The sequence below is a fragment of the Palaemon carinicauda genome, chromosome 18 (genome assembly GCF_036898095.1).
Source record: "Palaemon carinicauda isolate YSFRI2023 chromosome 18, ASM3689809v2, whole genome shotgun sequence".
Lineage (NCBI taxonomy): Eukaryota > Metazoa > Arthropoda > Malacostraca > Decapoda > Palaemonidae > Palaemon > Palaemon carinicauda.
In genome coordinates this window covers 39,272,744-39,291,496 of record NC_090742.1, presented here as the reverse complement: position 1 = coordinate 39,291,496, position 18,753 = coordinate 39,272,744, and the positions used below count along the sequence as shown (strand labels likewise).

The 18,753-nt window shown below is 38.9% G+C and overlaps 1 protein-coding gene across 3 annotated transcripts in view; it reads left to right on the top strand.

Annotated features, from left to right (window-relative positions):
* The window catches only part of LOC137657788 (uncharacterized), a 280,780-nt gene that overhangs the window by 121,016 nt on the left and 141,011 nt on the right, over positions 1-18,753 (top strand). For 2 of the 3 annotated variants that reach the window (XM_068392305.1, XM_068392303.1), the window contains exons 5-6: positions 1,330-1,463; positions 10,327-10,542. In XM_068392305.1, the coding sequence (XP_068248406.1) occupies positions 1,330-1,463; positions 10,327-10,542 (350 nt within the window). The remainder of the gene's footprint in view (positions 1-1,329; positions 1,464-10,326; positions 10,543-18,753) is intronic. The other variant, XM_068392306.1, reaches the window with a different exon arrangement.

The following is an 18,753-nucleotide window of genomic DNA, read 5'->3' as shown; positions in this document are numbered from 1 at the left end:
ATGATAATGATAGTAATGTTCCTAGTTTGACACTTTTGACACCATCTCACTGTTAAGGAGATAGGCCTTCCAGGTCCTGTACTAGCTTTCTTTGAAGCTATTAATGGCTGATGCCCCAACAGCTTCCACATCCCTTGATTAGTTGTTAGAAAGTTGTTGGAGTCAACTTTCTTACTCCCATATGAAACTAGGAAGGATAACTTTTTCTGGAGAAGGAAGAACCTGCCACTTTGATTCCAGGGGTCTTCCTCCCACAAATGAGTTTTCTGCCTAAAGGTTTTTATATGTGTAGGAACAAATTAAATTTTTAAAAGTAATTTGTATTTTTTCTTAACTACTTTATACAATTCTGGGTTGTTTAGATTAAATTTCCCACCTTGATCATCCTTTTCAGTCATAGGTCTAAAGACCAAAGTTGCTATTCTGTGACAGGCAGGTGGACAGGGCTTCTTCCTCGCATCATCTGTTGTCAACCAACAACCTTGTTATCAATTTACAGTAATAGCTGTTCAAGTGCCATGGAAGACATATGTCTATTTCAAAGGACTGAGATTTGTATAGCTAGGAAAAATTTCTCTCCCAAATTTACTGTAAGAATCAAGTTCCACTCACTGAGCTGGATAATCTCCTCTCTTTAATAACAATAGTAATTAGGGAGCACATCTCAGCCAGCCTATACAGGACATTACTGTTTTTAGATACTGTGTAATATTTGAAAATATTTATTTAAAAATATCTACAGTATATAAACAGTGAATAATGTTATAAGATAAGAAATTAAAAAAGAAAGTTATGGTGACAAAATAAATCTTGATGGATTTTTACTACATTCAGTAGTTTAGTAGTTGATTATTTAGCAAAAGTGTGTTGAGTAAAAGTTTCAAATTTTCACCTGAACCATCTGACACTTCTCTCAGCAATGTTTATGAGTGAAGTTAAATACATGTAGGGGATTTGTAGTGTTTACTCACGAAAATATCTTTCCATTTTTCTGAGACCTGAAAATTATTTAAGTTATTTAGTTTTCAAGCCTAAATTTTTTTTCGCTGTGATGATTCTTGATCAGAATCAGTAAACGGTTAGATCTTGTTCTCGTGGGTGGTTTCCATGGCTTTGTTTGATACTCGCTGTCTCAAAGTCATTGGTTGTTTATTGAATTGTGCACACGTAATGCCAACATTATTTGTGAACAATTCCATAAACAATAATGAAATTTTTGACAATCGATCAAACCATGCACGGAAAATCGGCATATGAACGAGATCTTAATTTTATTAATACTGTATTTATCCTTTTGTTTTATCAACTCAAGAACTTTTTTTTTTACAGGGAAATGATTACAAATGGGAGGATGTGAGAAAGAACAAAGAAATTTTACTCCTGTCTTACCATGAATTGAAAGATCGGTTTAGTCTTCTATACGAATTTGGTTTTCGCCATCCTCGATTGCAAGATGTTTTGCAGTGAGTAAATTTATATTTGTTTATTGTGTTCTCTTAGAATGAATGCTGGAGATTTAGTACAGCGTGAACATTGAATAAGGAATGGAAATCAATTGTAATGTTACAGTTACTTATTGTTCTTATACGTATGTAAACCATTGTCTTCGAAATGTGAGTATGCCTTCAGTGCAAGCTGGAACACCCATTAAATCTTGGACAGGGTAGGTGTGGTACTTAGCAGGACGTATGTTGAGGGAGCTACCATACTATATCGAGTCACTTTTGTCTTTGGCCGCAAATAGTATGGACATACTCATTGTTGCTCTTCCGACTCTTTTAGATCTTTTCTTGCTTTGTTTGTGGTAAGATTTGTATTATTTTCTTTAGCGAGCACTTTTGCTTTACAACAGAAGCGCATAGAAGGTAAGCATGTGGTAAAATTAAATTTTTCCCTTTGTCTCATATGTTATGTACCTTATTTTTATACAAGAAAAGTTTACTTCCAAGGAAATAGGTGTCCTGTTACCGTACTATTTCCGATAGACTTGTGACATCATCACCCTGAAAAAATTGTTGTAAAGTCGAACAGTCATAAGCTGGATACGTTGTAAGTCGACGACTACCTGTAATGATAACAATTGGCTTTTGAAAAGAAGTGATGTATTTGCGACTTTATTTTCTCGCCCTCTGTAATATGAGGTGATTGTGGAACATATGAATGCCTATGTGCTGGAGGTCATATCACTTTTTGAAGGGAATCCAGGAAGCAATGGCAAAGAGGAGGGCTAATATGACTTGTTAATTTACTGTGCATTAGCCATCAGGGATCATGGCCCTGTTGAGATTACTATGGCCAGCCTTTTTTGGGCAGCCAGTGATCTCTTCCTCTAGAAAAGGAGTTGTTCCTACTTGTCATACAAACCCTCATCCTTTAATTAGCAAATTGTTTCAGTGCGAACTAGAGACTGCCGTTAAGTTGGATGACGAGTGGCTGTCCTGCTTGAGAGGGTGTGAGATGAAGAGTCTCACCCCCTCTCTAGCTGGAGAACCTTCACGTTTGCTTTTGTTTTGATCATTGACATTTACATGTGCACAGTCAGCTCCTTGCAAAACTTTTTTTTATTTTCATTCTCTTTCAGGAGGTGGTTGCAGTTGTTAGTGATGAAATGGAAGCAAGAAGTTAGTGTTTGGCAGGGAAAGGGTAGATGTTGCAACAAGTTTATAGCTAAACCAGCCGTAGATCTACACCCCATTTGTGCTTCTTGTCGAGGGAATGATTGTTCATAATCATTCCTATGTGCTGAGTGTAGGTCGTAGTAATAGTTAGTAGGCTGTGGCCGGATATATCAAGCTGAGTTACTATCAGGTTAACGACAGGTTGGAACACTATGAAATAAATGAGCACCACCCCTTGTTTTGGTTCTGGGCTAGGGGACCCAACAAGCAATACACACTTTAAGGGAGATTTTCTATACCAGCATTAAATTACTGATTAATGATCTGATGAATTTATAGAAAGATAGAATAAATAAAAAATATTCTAAAAAGATATTTATTTTGTGAAAAAAAAGTAAAATAAAATATATTCCTGTAATCATCAGAGAATTATGAAAGAAATAAGGTTAACAAGGTTGAAAATAATTACATTGTCACACCTCAACAGTTACTATTGGCAACAACTATTTTGGGCAAAAAATTAGGATACCATTGAATACTGAAGATAACCATTTCACTGATGGGTCCACAGACCTACTGTCATATAGGAACCTTGATAATATAAAGTTAATTATACAAAAGAACTCTCACAAAAATGAAGATGAGAACCTCTAAGAGAAAATTTAAGAAAATTCACAAAAACTAAAAGGTAGATGACTTCATGGATACCAAGAATTCTTCAGTTAAGACCATTACTGTACAAGGACTTCCACAGACAGATAGTTTGTATTACAGTACTTGGTATAAAAATATCTGACGGAACAAAGAGAAAATTCTCTACACAGCACACACCAGAATAAGTATATATCTTATGTATTCATTTTGCTTTTATCACACATAACTATCAACATATCTGCAACTTTTGTATTATCAAATCAAAGTAATGCACATCACAATATCAGCATCTAGAATAACCTTCAACAATACTCTATTCATGTATAGATTTTTCCTTACTACACGCTAAACAAATACATGGAAACATATACAGTAGGGTCCTGAATTATGCGAGAATTTGGTCGATCAATGACCTCGTATAAATGGAAAATCGCATATTTCGAAACACACAACTAACAGAAATAATTCGATTGGGGCCATGGCAACCAGCAACTTGACTATTCAAATGTGTTTACTACCCATTTCCAATTCATTCTAAGTACTATACTGTATTTTCTTATAATATCAAATTGTTCTTGTAAATAAATCAAACATTTAATATACTTTAAAGTTCTAATAACTTGAAAAAAGGTTAAAATTACAACCAGGATGAGTGTAAACACTGTATATTTCCCGTCATAACACGACCCAAAATACAGACAAATTTCAATGTTTGTCATATCTATTGTATAAGACAACTGGTGAATAACAAAACCATCACTCTATAGTCTAGCTTTTGTTTTATCATTGAAAATCCAGAATTATCAAAATAAAAGCGATTTTATGTCATGCGTTTCCTAAACACGCCAAAAAGCATGCGTTTCCTAAATATGCCAAAAAGCTCAATAAAAAAACGACAACCGATGTTTTGTTTACGTTTATCTCTGATCATAACGAAGAAACAGACGCATTTACACATCTGTGTATAGGTTAGTTTTTGCATCGACAGCAATCTTACCAAGTATTGATTATATGTTAATTTTGTTATTACCAATGTTCTACTTAATGTTTCTTAGAACTTCCAAATAAATGAAATGAATGCAATTTATATAATGCGTTTCTTCATGACGCCGCCTGAAACGGAAACCTTCCATTTGTTTACTGTACGCTCCATCTTCGATCATAATAAAAAACGAAGGCATTAAACACTCATGATCAAAGTGATAGATAATGATATTAAAAGCTTTTAGTAAATATGTTATTACAAATATTATTTACCGTATCTATATAAACTCCTACATACCTAGCAAAGCAGGAAAACTTTTTTTTTTTTCCGTTTAATCAACAATAACAAACTGCCGCTAATGACTGAATGATAATTTACGATAATTCTAAACTGTTACTAAAGATGATTGTCCATTCCATATCCAAAATACTTTTCCTAACTTCAGTTATAAGTCAACTTGTACCCCCCTCAATTATGAAACCATCTAATAAAAAAGTAAGAGAAGAAGCAAGTACTAGGCCGGTCTTTAAAGTTATCGAACAATTAAGTTACTGCTTAATTGTGACAGAGATGGTACGAGATTGGAGAATGTAAGGAAAATTCAATCATGATTGATTTTCAATATAACTGAAACTTTGTGAAGCAACAAAGATTTCATTTGTTAGTGAGAGAGAGAGAGAGAGAGAGAGAGAGAGAGAGAGAGAGAGAGAGAGAGAGAGAGAGAGAGAGAGAGTGTGTGTGTTTTAAATGTACTAAACAAAAAAATATGATAGGTTATAACACATTGGTGCTTATGTAAAATCAACTGTATAGATAGTTTTAATAAGTTAAGAAATGGTATAAACAATACTTTGTAACTGTATTTGTACGTGCATATTATTGTGAGCGGCAGCTAGACATCTGCTGATCCGATCAGAGCCAAAAGTAAAACAAAAAGAAGTCAACAATACTTGTTTTTAAAAACACACCCGAAATTTAAAAACATAAGTACTGTACACATTTTCTTAATGTGCAATTAACTATTTAAAGAGTAGCAATTTTCTAGAATATAATGATGTTTCCTAAAAAATAGTGGTTTGCTGATGAAATCGGATTTCGTATTGTAAGCTCCGATTGAAATGGACGTATACACGGTATAAGTTTTTTTGTTTCCTATTTAATTGACACTTATTATTAGGAAAATCGATTTTGGTTTCTTCATCTATATGTAAGTATTGTATAACTAAAGAGAGAGAGAGAGAGAGAGAGAGAGAGAGAGAGAGAGAGAGAGAGAGAGAGAGAGAGAGAGAGAGAGGGAGAGAATGAATCAGCTGTTGTAATCAAATGCCTTGTTTTTGTTTCTTGTACCACCTGAAGCGAGGAATTGATTGCCACAACTAACAACAGTCATGTTAATTTCATTCTTAAACTCGGGTTGCCATATGTGAAGTAAAATTTTATTTCTTACATAGAGAGAGAGAGAGGGAGAGAGAGAGAGAGAGAGAGAGAGAGAGAGAGAGAGAGAGAGAGAGAGAGAGAGAGAGAGATTTTTTGGCATCAAATCAATCTCTCTCTCTCTCTCTCTCTCTCTCTCTCTCTCTCTCTCTCTCTCTCTCTCTCTCTCTCTCTCTCTCTTCAAGAGAGAGGTTTTTTATAATTATATCGTGTACTATACAAAACAAATCTTTGTAAAGCAAATCTATACTGTTTAAAATATGACAAAATATTGCCGATTCGTTACCGAAGTTTAGGCTATTCACTGCCGATAAACGAACCCAGCCTACGTGTGAAAACCTTGAACACCCGAAGGGAACAATAAAGCTTTTATATATACTGCACTAAATGATAATGCTTTATACCATCATTAACACTATTATTGAAATTATCGAAAGGTTAGAGAAAGATAAAGATTGCCGAGAACGTAACCACAATTCTGTTTACATTTTGTCAGCTGGACTCGCACAGTTAAAGTTGATTTCATTTCATTGTTGATGTGGAATTTTATCCTTAAATAGGCTATTTATTATGAAATTGTTAATAAGATGTAAGGTTGATATCGTCTTGTAACATTTAGTATCAACTACCGTATTTAGGGCAACCAATACAGTGAACCCTCGTTTATTGCGCTAGATAGGTTCCAAACCCGGCCGCGATAGCTGAAAATCCGCGAAGTAGGGACACCATATTTACGTATTTATTTAATATGTATATTCAGACTTTTAAAACCTTTCCTTTACGTAGTACTGTTAACAAACTACCCTTTAATGTGCAGAACACTTAATGCAAGTACTACAGTACCCTAAACTAAAACAGGCACAAATATTAAAGGCGATTTTATATCATGCGTTTCCTAAACACGCCAAAAAGCACGATAAAAAATGACAAATAGTGTTTTGTTTACGTTTATCTCTGATCATAACGAAGAAACAACGGCATTTACACATCTGTGTATAGGTTAGTTTTTGCATCGACAGCAATCTTACCAAGTATTGATTATATGTTGACTTTGTTATTACCAATGTTCTACTTAATTTTTCTTAGAACTTCCAAATAAATGAAAAGAATGCCATTTATGTAATGTTTTTCTTTATGACGCCGCCTGAAACGGAAACCTTCCATTTGTTTATGCTCCACCTTCAATCATAATAAACAAACGAACGCATTAAACACACATGCTCAAAGTGATAACTAATGATATAACAAACATTTAGTAAACATTATGTTATCACAAATATTGTACTTATCGTATCCATATAAATTCCTAAATTCGTAGCAAAGCTAGAAACCTTTTTTTTCCTTATGCGTTTAATCCACAATAGCAAACTGCCGCTAATGACAGAGTGATAATTTACGATAATTTTAAACTGTTACGAAAGATGATTGTTCTTTCCATATCCAAAATACTTTTCCTAACTTCATTTATAAGTCAACTTGTACCCACCTCACCATATGCAAAAAAGGTAAAAGAAGAAGAAAGTACTAGGCCGTTTTTAAAGTCATTGAAAAATTAAGTTACCGCTATTACGTTCAGAGAGAGAGAGAGAGAGAGAGAGAGAGAGAGAGAGAGAGAGAGAGAGAGAGAGAGAGAGAGAGAATGGTTTTAAATGTACTAAATAATAAATATGATAAGTTATAAAACATTGGTGCTTATGTAATATTAACTGTATAGATGGTTTGAATAAGTTAAGAAATGGTGTAAACAATTCTTTGTTAATGTATTCGTACTGCGCATATTCTTGAGAGTGGAAGCTAGACATCAGCTGATGTGATCACAGCCAAAAGTAAAACAAAAAGAAGTAAAAAATACTCGATTTTTAAAATACACCCGAAATTTAAAAACTTAAGTACATGTTTTATTATAGCGCAATTTACTATTTAAAGAGTAAAAGTTTTCTGGAATAGAATGGTGTTTCCTAAAAAATAGTAGTTTGCTGACAAAATCGGATACCGTATTTTAAGCTATGATTGAAATGGATGTATACACGGTATAATTTTTTTGTTTTGTATTTAATTGACACTTTAAGAAAACCGATTTTGGTTTCTTCATCTATTTGTAATTATTGTATAACACGAGAGAGAGAGAGAGAGAGAGAGAGAGAGAGAGAGAGAGAGAGAGAGAGAGAGAGAGAGAGAGAGAGAGAGAGAGAGAATCAGCTGTTGTAATCGAATGCCGTGTTTTTGTTTCCTGTACCTCCTGAAGCGAGGAATTGATCGTTACAACTAACAATATTCATGTTAATTTCATTCTTAAACTCAAGTTGCCATATGTGAACTAAGGTTTTATTTCTTACGAGAGAGAGAGAGAGAGAGAGAGAGAGAGAGAGAGAGAGAGAGAGAGAGAGAGAGAGAGAGAGAGTTGTTTTAAATGTAATAAACAAAAATATATGATAGGTTATAACACATTGGTGCTTATGTAATATCAACTGTATAGATGGTTTGAATAAGTTAAGAAATGGTATAAACAAAACTTCGTATGTGCATTTTCTTGAGACCGGCAGCTAGACGTCAGCTGATCTGATCACAGCCAAAAGTAAAACAAAAAGAAGTCAACAATACTCAACTTTTAAAACACACCCGAAATTTAAAAACAAAAGTACACGCTTTCTTAATGTGCAATTAACTATTTAAAGAGTAGCAATTTTCTAGAATAAAATGATTGATGTTTCCCCCCAAAATAGTGGTTTGCTGATGAAATCGGATGCTGTATTTAATGAAAAAAGTCCGCGAAGTCGTGAATCCGCGATGGTCGAACCGCGAAGTAGCGAGGGCTCACTGTATACTTAAAAAGACAATAGATTTGATACATTTTGTAGTGTATGACTTGCAGACTTTGAACAGCTTTGCAGATACTGAAAATTTATTTTTGAAAAATAGCGACCACATAAATTGGGAATCGTATAATTCGAACAGGCATAATTCAGGACCGTACTGTACTGAGCCCCTTATTCAATGTACTTTGTTTCATTATTTTATTAACCAGAAAGTTGCAAATAAGATTGAGGCTGTAACTATTCAAAATTCTTTTAGTTAAATGAAGGTATAGTAATAAATTCCCTACTTCCTTGCTTGGGGAAAGGCTTCTTGCTTTTTGTTGGTCACTGGTGATTGACCTGTTTGCCACAAGCTGAAAAGAAGACCTGGTGGTTTGCTCCTGTATTCCAGACTCATAGGTAGCTTTCAAGGTCACATTACAACCCATAATGCCAACACCTATGGGATGCTTATACCTTTCCTTCATACTGCCTGATTCATCAACTAATTAGTAGGGTGCTGAAAACATTGTGTCTCAGGATGATCCTGGTGGCTCCCATAATGCTGCAAATTGAATGGTATTCCAATCTGATGATGCTCCTAACCAAATTTGCAATGAAACTACCACTGTGGCCCAACTTTTTCTGCCAAGCTTACCATCAGAGGTCCCATAACTCGGTGGGATTCCTTGCACTGCTTAGGTGGAGACTATCCAGTATTTACCATGAGTAAAAGGCCTTTCTCAAGGCACTAAGGGGATGTATGGATATCTGAATAGGTCCTCTGCAACTGTCTACCTGGGAAAATGGGCCATCTCTAGCAATTGGTGTCATACAAGTTCTTTTTCGGTGGGAGCTTGATTATAGACTACATTGCTTTTTCAGTCGCAGCACTTAAAGGCTATTGCTCAGCCTTGAGTTAAGTCAGACTAAAGGATACTGGCCTTTCCTCCTCCTCCTGGGAAATGTCTACAGTATGCTCATAAGGAGCTTCAAACAGTCTTGTGCTCCCCAGGATCTTGGGGCCATCGAGTAGGATGTGACTCGTGCTCTTAGGTCTCTTTTGCGTTCCCATATGAACCCTTAAAAAGGTCATCTGACAGAGATCTGACCCTTGAGACTGTCTTCCTGCAAGCCTTAGTATCGTTAAATTAAGTCTTGGAATTTTGTGGTTCTATTTCGTATGTGAACATACCAAAGGATGTGAGGAAGTCTCCTTCGGTTTTGTGCCTGAGTTTTTGGCCTAAAATCAGAACCCTGAAGGGTTTGTCTTTACTTAGGGATATAAACCTGAGTCCTTTTAGTTACACTTCTTGCCTCAACCACCTATCTCTTTCCATGCCAAAGGTCAAAAGGGGCTAGCTTCAATGAGTGACAGGTGACCAGGGCTTCCCCGCACCACCTGTCTGTAGTTATAACTACCTAACAATTTAATGGCCGAAGTCAGACACCTTTTTTAAAAAACTTAGGTTTTTATTGGTAAAAAAAATACAAATTACTTTAGAAATTTCTGGTATTCTTTGATTTTTGTCATAATTTATACTAACAACAAAAGATAAGCAATATTGTAAAGGTTAGAATAAAAATAATGGTGTAGAGGCTAAGAAATATTGATACAATACTGTGTTATCTTTATACTGTACTCTACTTAGTTGTTGTAATGTGATGGCAAAGAATATGAAGCTATTTTAAACCATAATAAACTAAAATTGTATACTGGTAATCTTAATGCTAGATAGCAATTTGTGCATTTTGTTAAAAAGTATTTTTGTTGTTATTATTTTTAATCAATATTAATACAATTCTAAGAATTTTTTCTATTATTTTCGTGTTATTGCAGCATTGGTATTTTCCTTCAGTCCAAGGTATCTTTACTGCGAACCCTTGGCATGTATAGTGAACATTATGATGTAGTTGAACATATTCTAAAAGAAATTGAAGAGCTTGAATTACCCGAAGAACTTATATTGAAGACCAAGCACGTCCTCCAGGATATTGAAGAGCTGTCTTTAGCAGAGATACATTTATATATTTTAGCACACTATTTATCTCATAGGTAATATACTTTATGTTCTTTAAACTTTAGAAAATTTAGCTTTAGGCATTCTGTTTTTGGTTTAGGCTGGTAATTAGTTCCCAAGGAATTTACTGTAAAGGCTAGAGCAGGTAATCCAATGCGACATGATACTGTATACCAAAAAAAATATTGTTTTTCCTAGACCTTAGGCCAGTGGGCAAGGCATGGTTTCACTGTTTATAGAACCCTTCACAGCATCTCCAATACTTAGTATGTCTATATTAATGAACCTAAATTTTGTAATATCATATTACTTATGCTGTTAGTGAAATTGTTAACATATGTGGAGTGCCTTTCTCCCTCCCTAGGGTATAAATTATTTTATGCAAGGGGGAGGTTACTTCCCTCTCCATGGCTGGGGCATTTCTCCCATATCCAGTCCTTAGGAATGGGTAACTAAAGATGTTGGAGAGGCTACTGGTTTTGGGAGCTATGCTTAGTATATGTTGGATTACATTTTTGTTCCTAACAACACTATTCCTGGTAGTTAGGGAGAAGGATCAGGTCTCGCAGCCTTGTTTAACACTCCTGCCCCTACCTTCCAACTATTGGACAGTTTCGATTGCCCGCTGGCTAGTTAGGGGAAAGAGTTAGCTCTCTAGGGATAAATATTTCATGTGGGCAAGTGGCATACTCTAGCTTCTAAATTTCCCATAGTGGACAGTTTAGTAGTGTGTATACTTTTTCCCTTATGGACTGGGAAAGTTGGTTCTCTTCCCCTATAGGATATTAAGGAATTTTCATATTACAGATAAGTGAAATCATTGTCAATTGCAACCATGTGGTGTGCAATGAGCTGGCTAACCTTAGGTGATGTCACACTCGGTGTCACTATAATAGTATGTCTTTGCCAATTAGAGCAGAACATAGGGCCCTGAGAGTTGCCCTGTATGCATGGACTAGCTTCAAACAGCCATGAACAAAGATATATTATCAGCAAACTTGAGAGATCATACACTTTTTCTCCCTTTGATGTGGGTGAAAGGATTGGCAAAGATCTTGTGCTCATAGGAGTACATACTAAGTAAGGAACTCCATGATCTCATTTTAAATATTTAACTTAGCCGGTGAATATATAGCTGCAACTCTGTTGCTCGACAGACAAAAAACTGTACAAAAAAACTCGCCAGCGATCGCTATACAGGTTGCGGGTGTGCCCATCAGCGCCAACTGTCGGCCAGATACCAAACTCCATGTAAACAAAGACTCAATTTTCTCTCTGTCGACGTGTCGACAAGACGTACTTTACTCGCTGTTGAAACCTGGAGTTTTTCCCATCATCTTTGGTGAAGTACTATATTCTGGTTTGAGCTTTCGCAGTGCAGGTGTTATATCTTCATCTTAAATCTTGAACTCGTTTTGGATAGATTTAATTTTTGGTGACAAAGAGAGTATGGACTTTCTTTGACTTTTAAATGGCCGACCCTTCCCTTAGATGGAAGTGTGTTTAGGCTTTTAGTAATTATCTTATCACGTTATAAATTAATTATAGATTTTCCTCTTCGATTATCTTTCCATTTATAATAAACATAAAAAATAAATTTTAATGTTTTGTTTATATGCGACCTTTCCTGAGAGTAGGCGGTCCTAACTTGGAAACCGAAGTTAATCAACGTTGAGCCCTTTAAATCGTAAATAGCTTTTAAAGAGCTAAGGATTTAAAACTTTTTAAATGAAATATTTTATGAAAGAATTTCTTTGAATAGTCTTCGTACTGTTTTCAAAGATGAACTAACGTTTAGTTTATTTATGCTTCGCAGTTTGCGCTCTATCGTTATGATAGAGAGAGAGTGTATCACGGTTTCACTTTGCAGAAAGAGTAAATCGATTCTGACGTTTTGTTCATTCTTCTTTCAAAGCTTAAATGTTTTAAATTCTATTTTAAAGGAACTTTTTAATTGAAAAACCTTTCAGTTTTTTCCTTTGGTCAAATAACATGTTTTTTTGACGAAACGTAATTGGGCTCTTCTCTTAGGTGCGAAATCAAGAGAGAAAGAGGGAGAGAGATAGAGACGGAGGGAGAGAGAGGAGAGAAAACGTTCCGTTCAAGCGGGTAACGTTGTTCTCGAGTTACTCTCGTCCCTAGTCTCTGTACGGGGAGAAAGGATAAAACGTTTTTAGTTTTATTCTCGTCCCCAGGCAATGTACGGTGAGAGATTGAAAACGTAGTTTTGAATGAACTAGTGTTTATTCTCTTCCCCAACCACTGAATTTTTTTTATCTTAAAAGATGTTTACTGTTTTTTTTTTTGCTGGTATTAATGTGCTTGCATTATACGACTGATTTCGCATTTACTACCTTTTGATGAGGGTAGAATTGCGTGCTTCAGGTAGAAATCAGTAAAAGTTTCGATTTCAGTGAAATAAGTGCAAAACAGAAAATCGTAGTGATAAAGTGATATTGCTCAAAGTGTTACAGTGTTGCGTCCGAGGGTTCGTCTGTTCGTGCCTGTCGTTCACCTAGTCCGGGACCTCTTGCAAGCTCCCAAGCCCAGGGGAGAAGTAATGTCGTACGACTTATGGGTTCGAGAGGCCTTGATCAGCGAACAGACGTTTCCCTCTATGGTATCGGGTGTATCTTACCAAGATCTCCCCTACCACAAGGCGAGAGAGACGTTTTTCTCCTCGTCATCCGAAGGCTTTTCGCATAAGAAACCTGTAACAAGGTTTCGAGACCCTTAAGCGAAAGTCAGTCCTTTCAGGACAGGTCCAGCGTCCTGGTTGCAGCCTTTAGGACAGCTCTGACCCTATGCAGTCATCGGAAAACTGCTCGCCGCCTAACAAAAGCGTAACACAGACTCCGAGAGTCCATTTTGTTGGCAAAGTGTTGCGGTCACAGACGTTACCCTCGTCTCTTACCGCAACCATTTCCGTTGATCCTTAATGGGTTGTACGGCAAGACATGCAGAATATGCTTGCCTCCCTTATGGAAGACTATTCTGCCGATTAGTCCGTTGAGTCTAGCCGTTTATCTCATCGATATCCTGGCTTTCAGCCAACCTAACGTTCCTTTGTGCATCCTGTTGGCGTTGGCGTAGCTAAGTCACGTCAGTCAGGTTGTTTAGAACCACACTCGATGCGGTCTCGTGTGGATTTTCAGCCACATTTGGACGTTAGGCCACTTGCTGATGCTCCTGTTGACGTTCAGGACGTTCGCTAACAATCGGAGTTGACTTGTTTTGACGCTGTGCGTCAACCTCCGCATTCTAGAGTTGTTTTGACTGCTCAGTCTAGGCAGTCAAAGCAGTCTCGAGTGGACGCTGTGCGTCCTCACGCACCTGTTGTTGTTGACAGTTCAGTTGTTGACAGTTCACAGACTGTCAAGCAGTTACATGACGTTGCGTCCTGGTCCGCTTCTAATGCACCAGTGCGTGTGGACTCTGCTTGTAAAGCATTGCCACCACGGTAGGTCTCTCCCTTGCTTGAGACTCTGCTTTTATCGGACAAGGTTCCTTTAGATGAGGAAGTTGCTGTTCCCCCTCCTACTGATATTCCCTTGAGGACTCTGTCAGACGGAGAGGAGCCTAAAGCTGCTTAGCCCTCTATGGACTTTAATTAAATCATGCTGATTTTTGAGGATCTTTGTCCGGATCTTTTTGTAACTGCTGCTCCTCGTTCGCCTAAACGTCAGAGCTTACACTAGGCCTAGCTACTTCAAAGCCGTTGTTTATAAGCTAGTGCTCTCTCGCTCTCCTAGAGAGCTTTACGTCTGCTAGGCGACTGGTTTATCACCAGGAGGAGTTTGGGGGATACAGCCTTTGCTTTCCCTTCTTTTAAACTGGCTTATAGAGCGAGAGTCTGATATGACACGAGAGAAGTTCTCGGCTTGGGAGTTCCTGCCTCTGCCCAGATAGACTTCTCAAATCTCGTAGACTCTCCCTGGCGCCTGGCCAGGAGACGCTCCAAGTTTTTTACAGGTCAACTTCACAGCTGTTTTCGAGCCTTTGAAGTTTTGCTGTACAATTATGTCATGCATAAACAAGGCTTTCAGGGATGGAAAGCGGTACCGCCTCAGTCGCTAACCCCGTCTGTTGCCGCACCTGCTCCCGTAGACCCTAAATGGGCTTTACTGCAAGACATGCAGTCCAAGCTTGCGTCCTTGATAGAGGACTTTAATGCGGAGAAGGTTGCTGCCGAACCTTCTGGCCAACAACCTTCCAACCGGTCGGTTGTGCGTCCTGTTGACGCTGAGGTAACCTTCTCGCGTCTACCAGTTGAGGTGGTTCCTCCACCGATGCGACCCAGTGTGGGTTGCCAGCCGCACGTTGACGTTAAGCGACGCTCGGAGGTGGTTGTTGACGTTCAGGACGTTCAACAACCATCAGAGGTGACTTGTTTTGACGCGGTGCGTCAACCTCAGCAACCCGGTATGGTGTTGACTGCACAACCCAGACGGTCTAGACAGTCTCGGGTGGACGCTGTGCTTCCTCGCGCACCCATGGTTGTTGACAGTTCACACACTGTGCAGCAATTCCATGACGTTGCGTCCGGCTCCGTCACGCATGCACCAGTGCGACCGGACTCAGCGAGCCAGACGTTGCCCACTCCGTTGCTGTTTCCTCATCAGTTTTCGGATGAGGAACTATCTGATGAGGACGTTGCTGAACAACAAGACGATCAGCCCCCAGAATAGATCAAGCCCTGCTATCCATCCAGAAGATGCTGAAGAAGGAACGCTGCTCAGTCAGGCTGTGGATGAGTCTGGTGGGGACGCTGTCATCCCTGGAACAGTTTGTATCACTAGGAAGACTACACCTCCGTCCTCTTCAATACCATCTGGCTTTTCACTGGAAAAAGGACAAGACGCTAGAAGCGGTCTCGATCCCGATTTCCGGAAAGATAAAGTCTTGTCTGACTTGGTGGAAGGACAATATCAACCTAAGCGAGGGTCTTCCCCTGGCTGTTCAGACTCCCCACCACGTTCTCTTCTCGGACGCATCGGACTTGGGCTGGGGCGCGACACTGGACGGTCGGGAATGCTCAGGTCTGTGGAACTCGAGTCAGAGGACCATGCATATCAACTGCAAGGAGCTGTTGGCAGTTCATCTGGCCTTGAAAAGCTTCGAGTATCTCCTTCGATGCAAAGTGGTGGAAGTAAACTCGGACAACACCACGGCCTTGGCGTACATCTCCAAACAAGGAGGTACCCACTCACTGACGTTGTACGAGATCGCAAGGGACCTGCTCATCTGGTCAAAAGGTCAAGACATCTCCCTAGTAACGAGGTTCATCCAAGGCGACTTGAACGTCATAGCAGATTGTCTCAGTCGGAAAGGGCAAGTAATTCCAACCGAATGGACCCTCCACAAGGATGTGTGCAAGAGACTTTGGGCCACTTGGGGTAAACCATCCATAGATCTCTTTGCAACCTCGCTGACCAAGAGGCTTCCAATCTATTGCTCTCCAGTCCCGGACCCAGCAGCAATACATATAGATGCTTTCCTCCTAGATTGGTCACATCTGGATCTCTACGCATTCCCACCGTTCAAGATTGTCAACAAGGTACTGCAGAAGTTCGCCTCTCACGAAGGGACAAGGTTTACGTTAGTTGCTCCCCTCTGGCCCGCGAGAGAATGGTTCACCGAGATACTTCGATGGTTAGTAGACGTTCCCAGAAGTCTTCCTCTAAGGGTAGACCTTCTACGTCAGCCACACGTAAAGAAGGTACTCCAAAGCCTCCACGCTCTTCGTCTGACTGCCTTCAGACTATCAAAAGACTCTCGAGAGCTAGAGGCTTTTCGAAGGAGGCAGCCAGTGCGTTTGCTAGAGCAAGGAGAGTGTCTTCCATTAGAGTCTACCAATCGAAGTGGGAAGTCTTCCGAGACTGGTGCAAGTCAGTTTCTGTATCCTCGACCAGTACCTCTGTAGCTCAAATAGCTGATTTTCTCTTATACCTGAGAAAAGGACGATCCCTTTCAGCTCCCACTATCAAGGGCTACAGAAGCATGTTGGCATCGGTCTTCCGGCATAGAGGCTTAGATCTTTCCAACATAAAGATCTGCAAGACCTCCTTAAGTCTTTTGAGACCACCAAGGAGCGTCGTTTGGCTACCCCTGGATGGAATTTAGACGTGGTACTAAGATTCCTCATGTCAGACAGGTTGGAGCCGTTACAATCAGCCTCCCTGAAAGATCTCACTCTTAAGACTCTTTTCCTGGTATGCTTAGCCTCGGCTAAAAGAGTCAGTGAGATTCATGCCTTCAGCAAGAACATCGGATTTTCGTCGGAAAAAGCCACTTGTTCGCTGCAACTTGGTTTTCTAGCCAAAAATGAGCTGCCTTCTCGGCCTTGGCCTAAAGCTTTCGATATTCCCAGCTTATCGGAGATCGTAGGCAATGAACTAGAAAGAGTCTTATGCCCTGTTAGAGCTCTTAAGTTCTATTTAAAGCGTACTAAACCTTTACGAGGCCAATCTGAAGCTTTATGGTGTTCAGTTAAGAAACCATCCTTGCCTATGTCAAAGAATGCTTGGTCAGACTTTATCAGATTGTTAATACGAGAAGCTCATTCACATCTGAGTGAGGAAGACCGAACTTTGCTTAAGGTGAAGACGCACGAAGTTAGAGCTGTAGCAACTTCCGTGGCCTTTAAGCAAAATATATCTCTGCAAAGTATAATGGACGCAACCTATTGGAGAAGCAAGTCAGTGTTCGCGTCATTTTACTTGAAAGATGTCCAGTCTCTTTACGAGAACTGCTACACACTGGGACCATTCGTAGCAGCGAGTGCAGTAGTGGGTGAGGGCTCAACCACTACAATTCCCTAATTCCATATCCATTTAATCTGTCTCTTGAAATGTTGTTTTTTATGGGTTGTCCGGAAGGCTAAGAAGCATTTCGCATCCTGGTTGATTTGGCGGGTGGTCAAAGTCATTTCTTGAGAGCGCCCAGATTAGGGGTTTGATGAGGTCCTGTTGTATGGGTTGCAGCCCTTGATACTTCAGCTCCTAGGAGTCTGTCAGCATCCTAAGAGGATCGCGAGGCTCCGTAAGGAAGACGTACTTATAAGGCAGAGTAATCGTCTAAGTCGACTTCCTTACCAGGTACCTATTTATTTTGTTTTTGTTATTTTGATAACTTCTAAAATGAAATAAAAACTCTTAGCTCATAAGATGTAAACATATTTAACTGGTCTCTACCCACCACCCTGGGTGTGAATCAGCTATATATTCACCGGCTAAGTTAAATATTTAAAAATGATATTTTAATTATAAAATAAATTTTTGAATATACTTACCCGGTGAATATAAATTAAACGACCCTCCCTTCCTCCCCAATAGAGACGCAGTGGGATGAGGAGAAAATTGAGTCTTTGTTTACATGGAGTTTGGTATCTGGCCGACAGTTGGCGCTGATGGGCACACCCGCAACCTGTATAGCGATCGCTGGCGAGTTTTTTTTGTACAGTTTTTTGTCTGTCGAGCAACAGAGTTGCAGCTATATATTCACCGGGTAAGTATATTCAAAAATTTATTTTATAATTAAAATATCATTTTTCCTAAAAATCCTGAGACTTGGCAGTGAGGGGTTGTTAAAGGGGCCGACCGAAAGGCCAATTCTGTATGTGGGTGTACAGTATAGGAAGAGAAACACAAAATCCTGAAAAAGTTCTCTGAGCTTCGTATGGCAATGGAGAATGCGTATGCGAAATATTTTGTCAAAATTCCTCCTACTTTCATAGTTACAAGGTAATTAGTTAAAGTTACTCAATAAACCATAAACATTGTTCTTTACAAGAAAATGCAGTATTTTTTCTGTTATCGTAAATTTTGATAACTACAGCATTACATTTAATGTTAAAGAAATTGTGAACAATGGCATCTGTATAGCCTCCACGAGTCATAAACGATGTATTACATGGTAAATTACACCTCTCGCCCTTTAGTCCTACCACATACCTCATAGAGAGTACATGCCTGAGTTTGACCTCAGACATTCATTCATTTTTACGTTTGTTTTTCTTGTTTTTGACAAGAACTTTATCATTTCAAAGAGGAATAGACAATTTCAACATCTTGATAACATAAGGAAGAAGAAAATTGGCTCTATTAAGAGTTCAGAAGAGGGTAATATCGGTAGTGCACACAAAGAGAGAGAGAGAGAGAGAGAGAGAGAGAGAGAGAGAGAGAGAGAGAGAGAGAGTCTGTGTGGGAGGGGGGGGGGGGAAGCAACAGCCTTGCCTGTCATGAGCA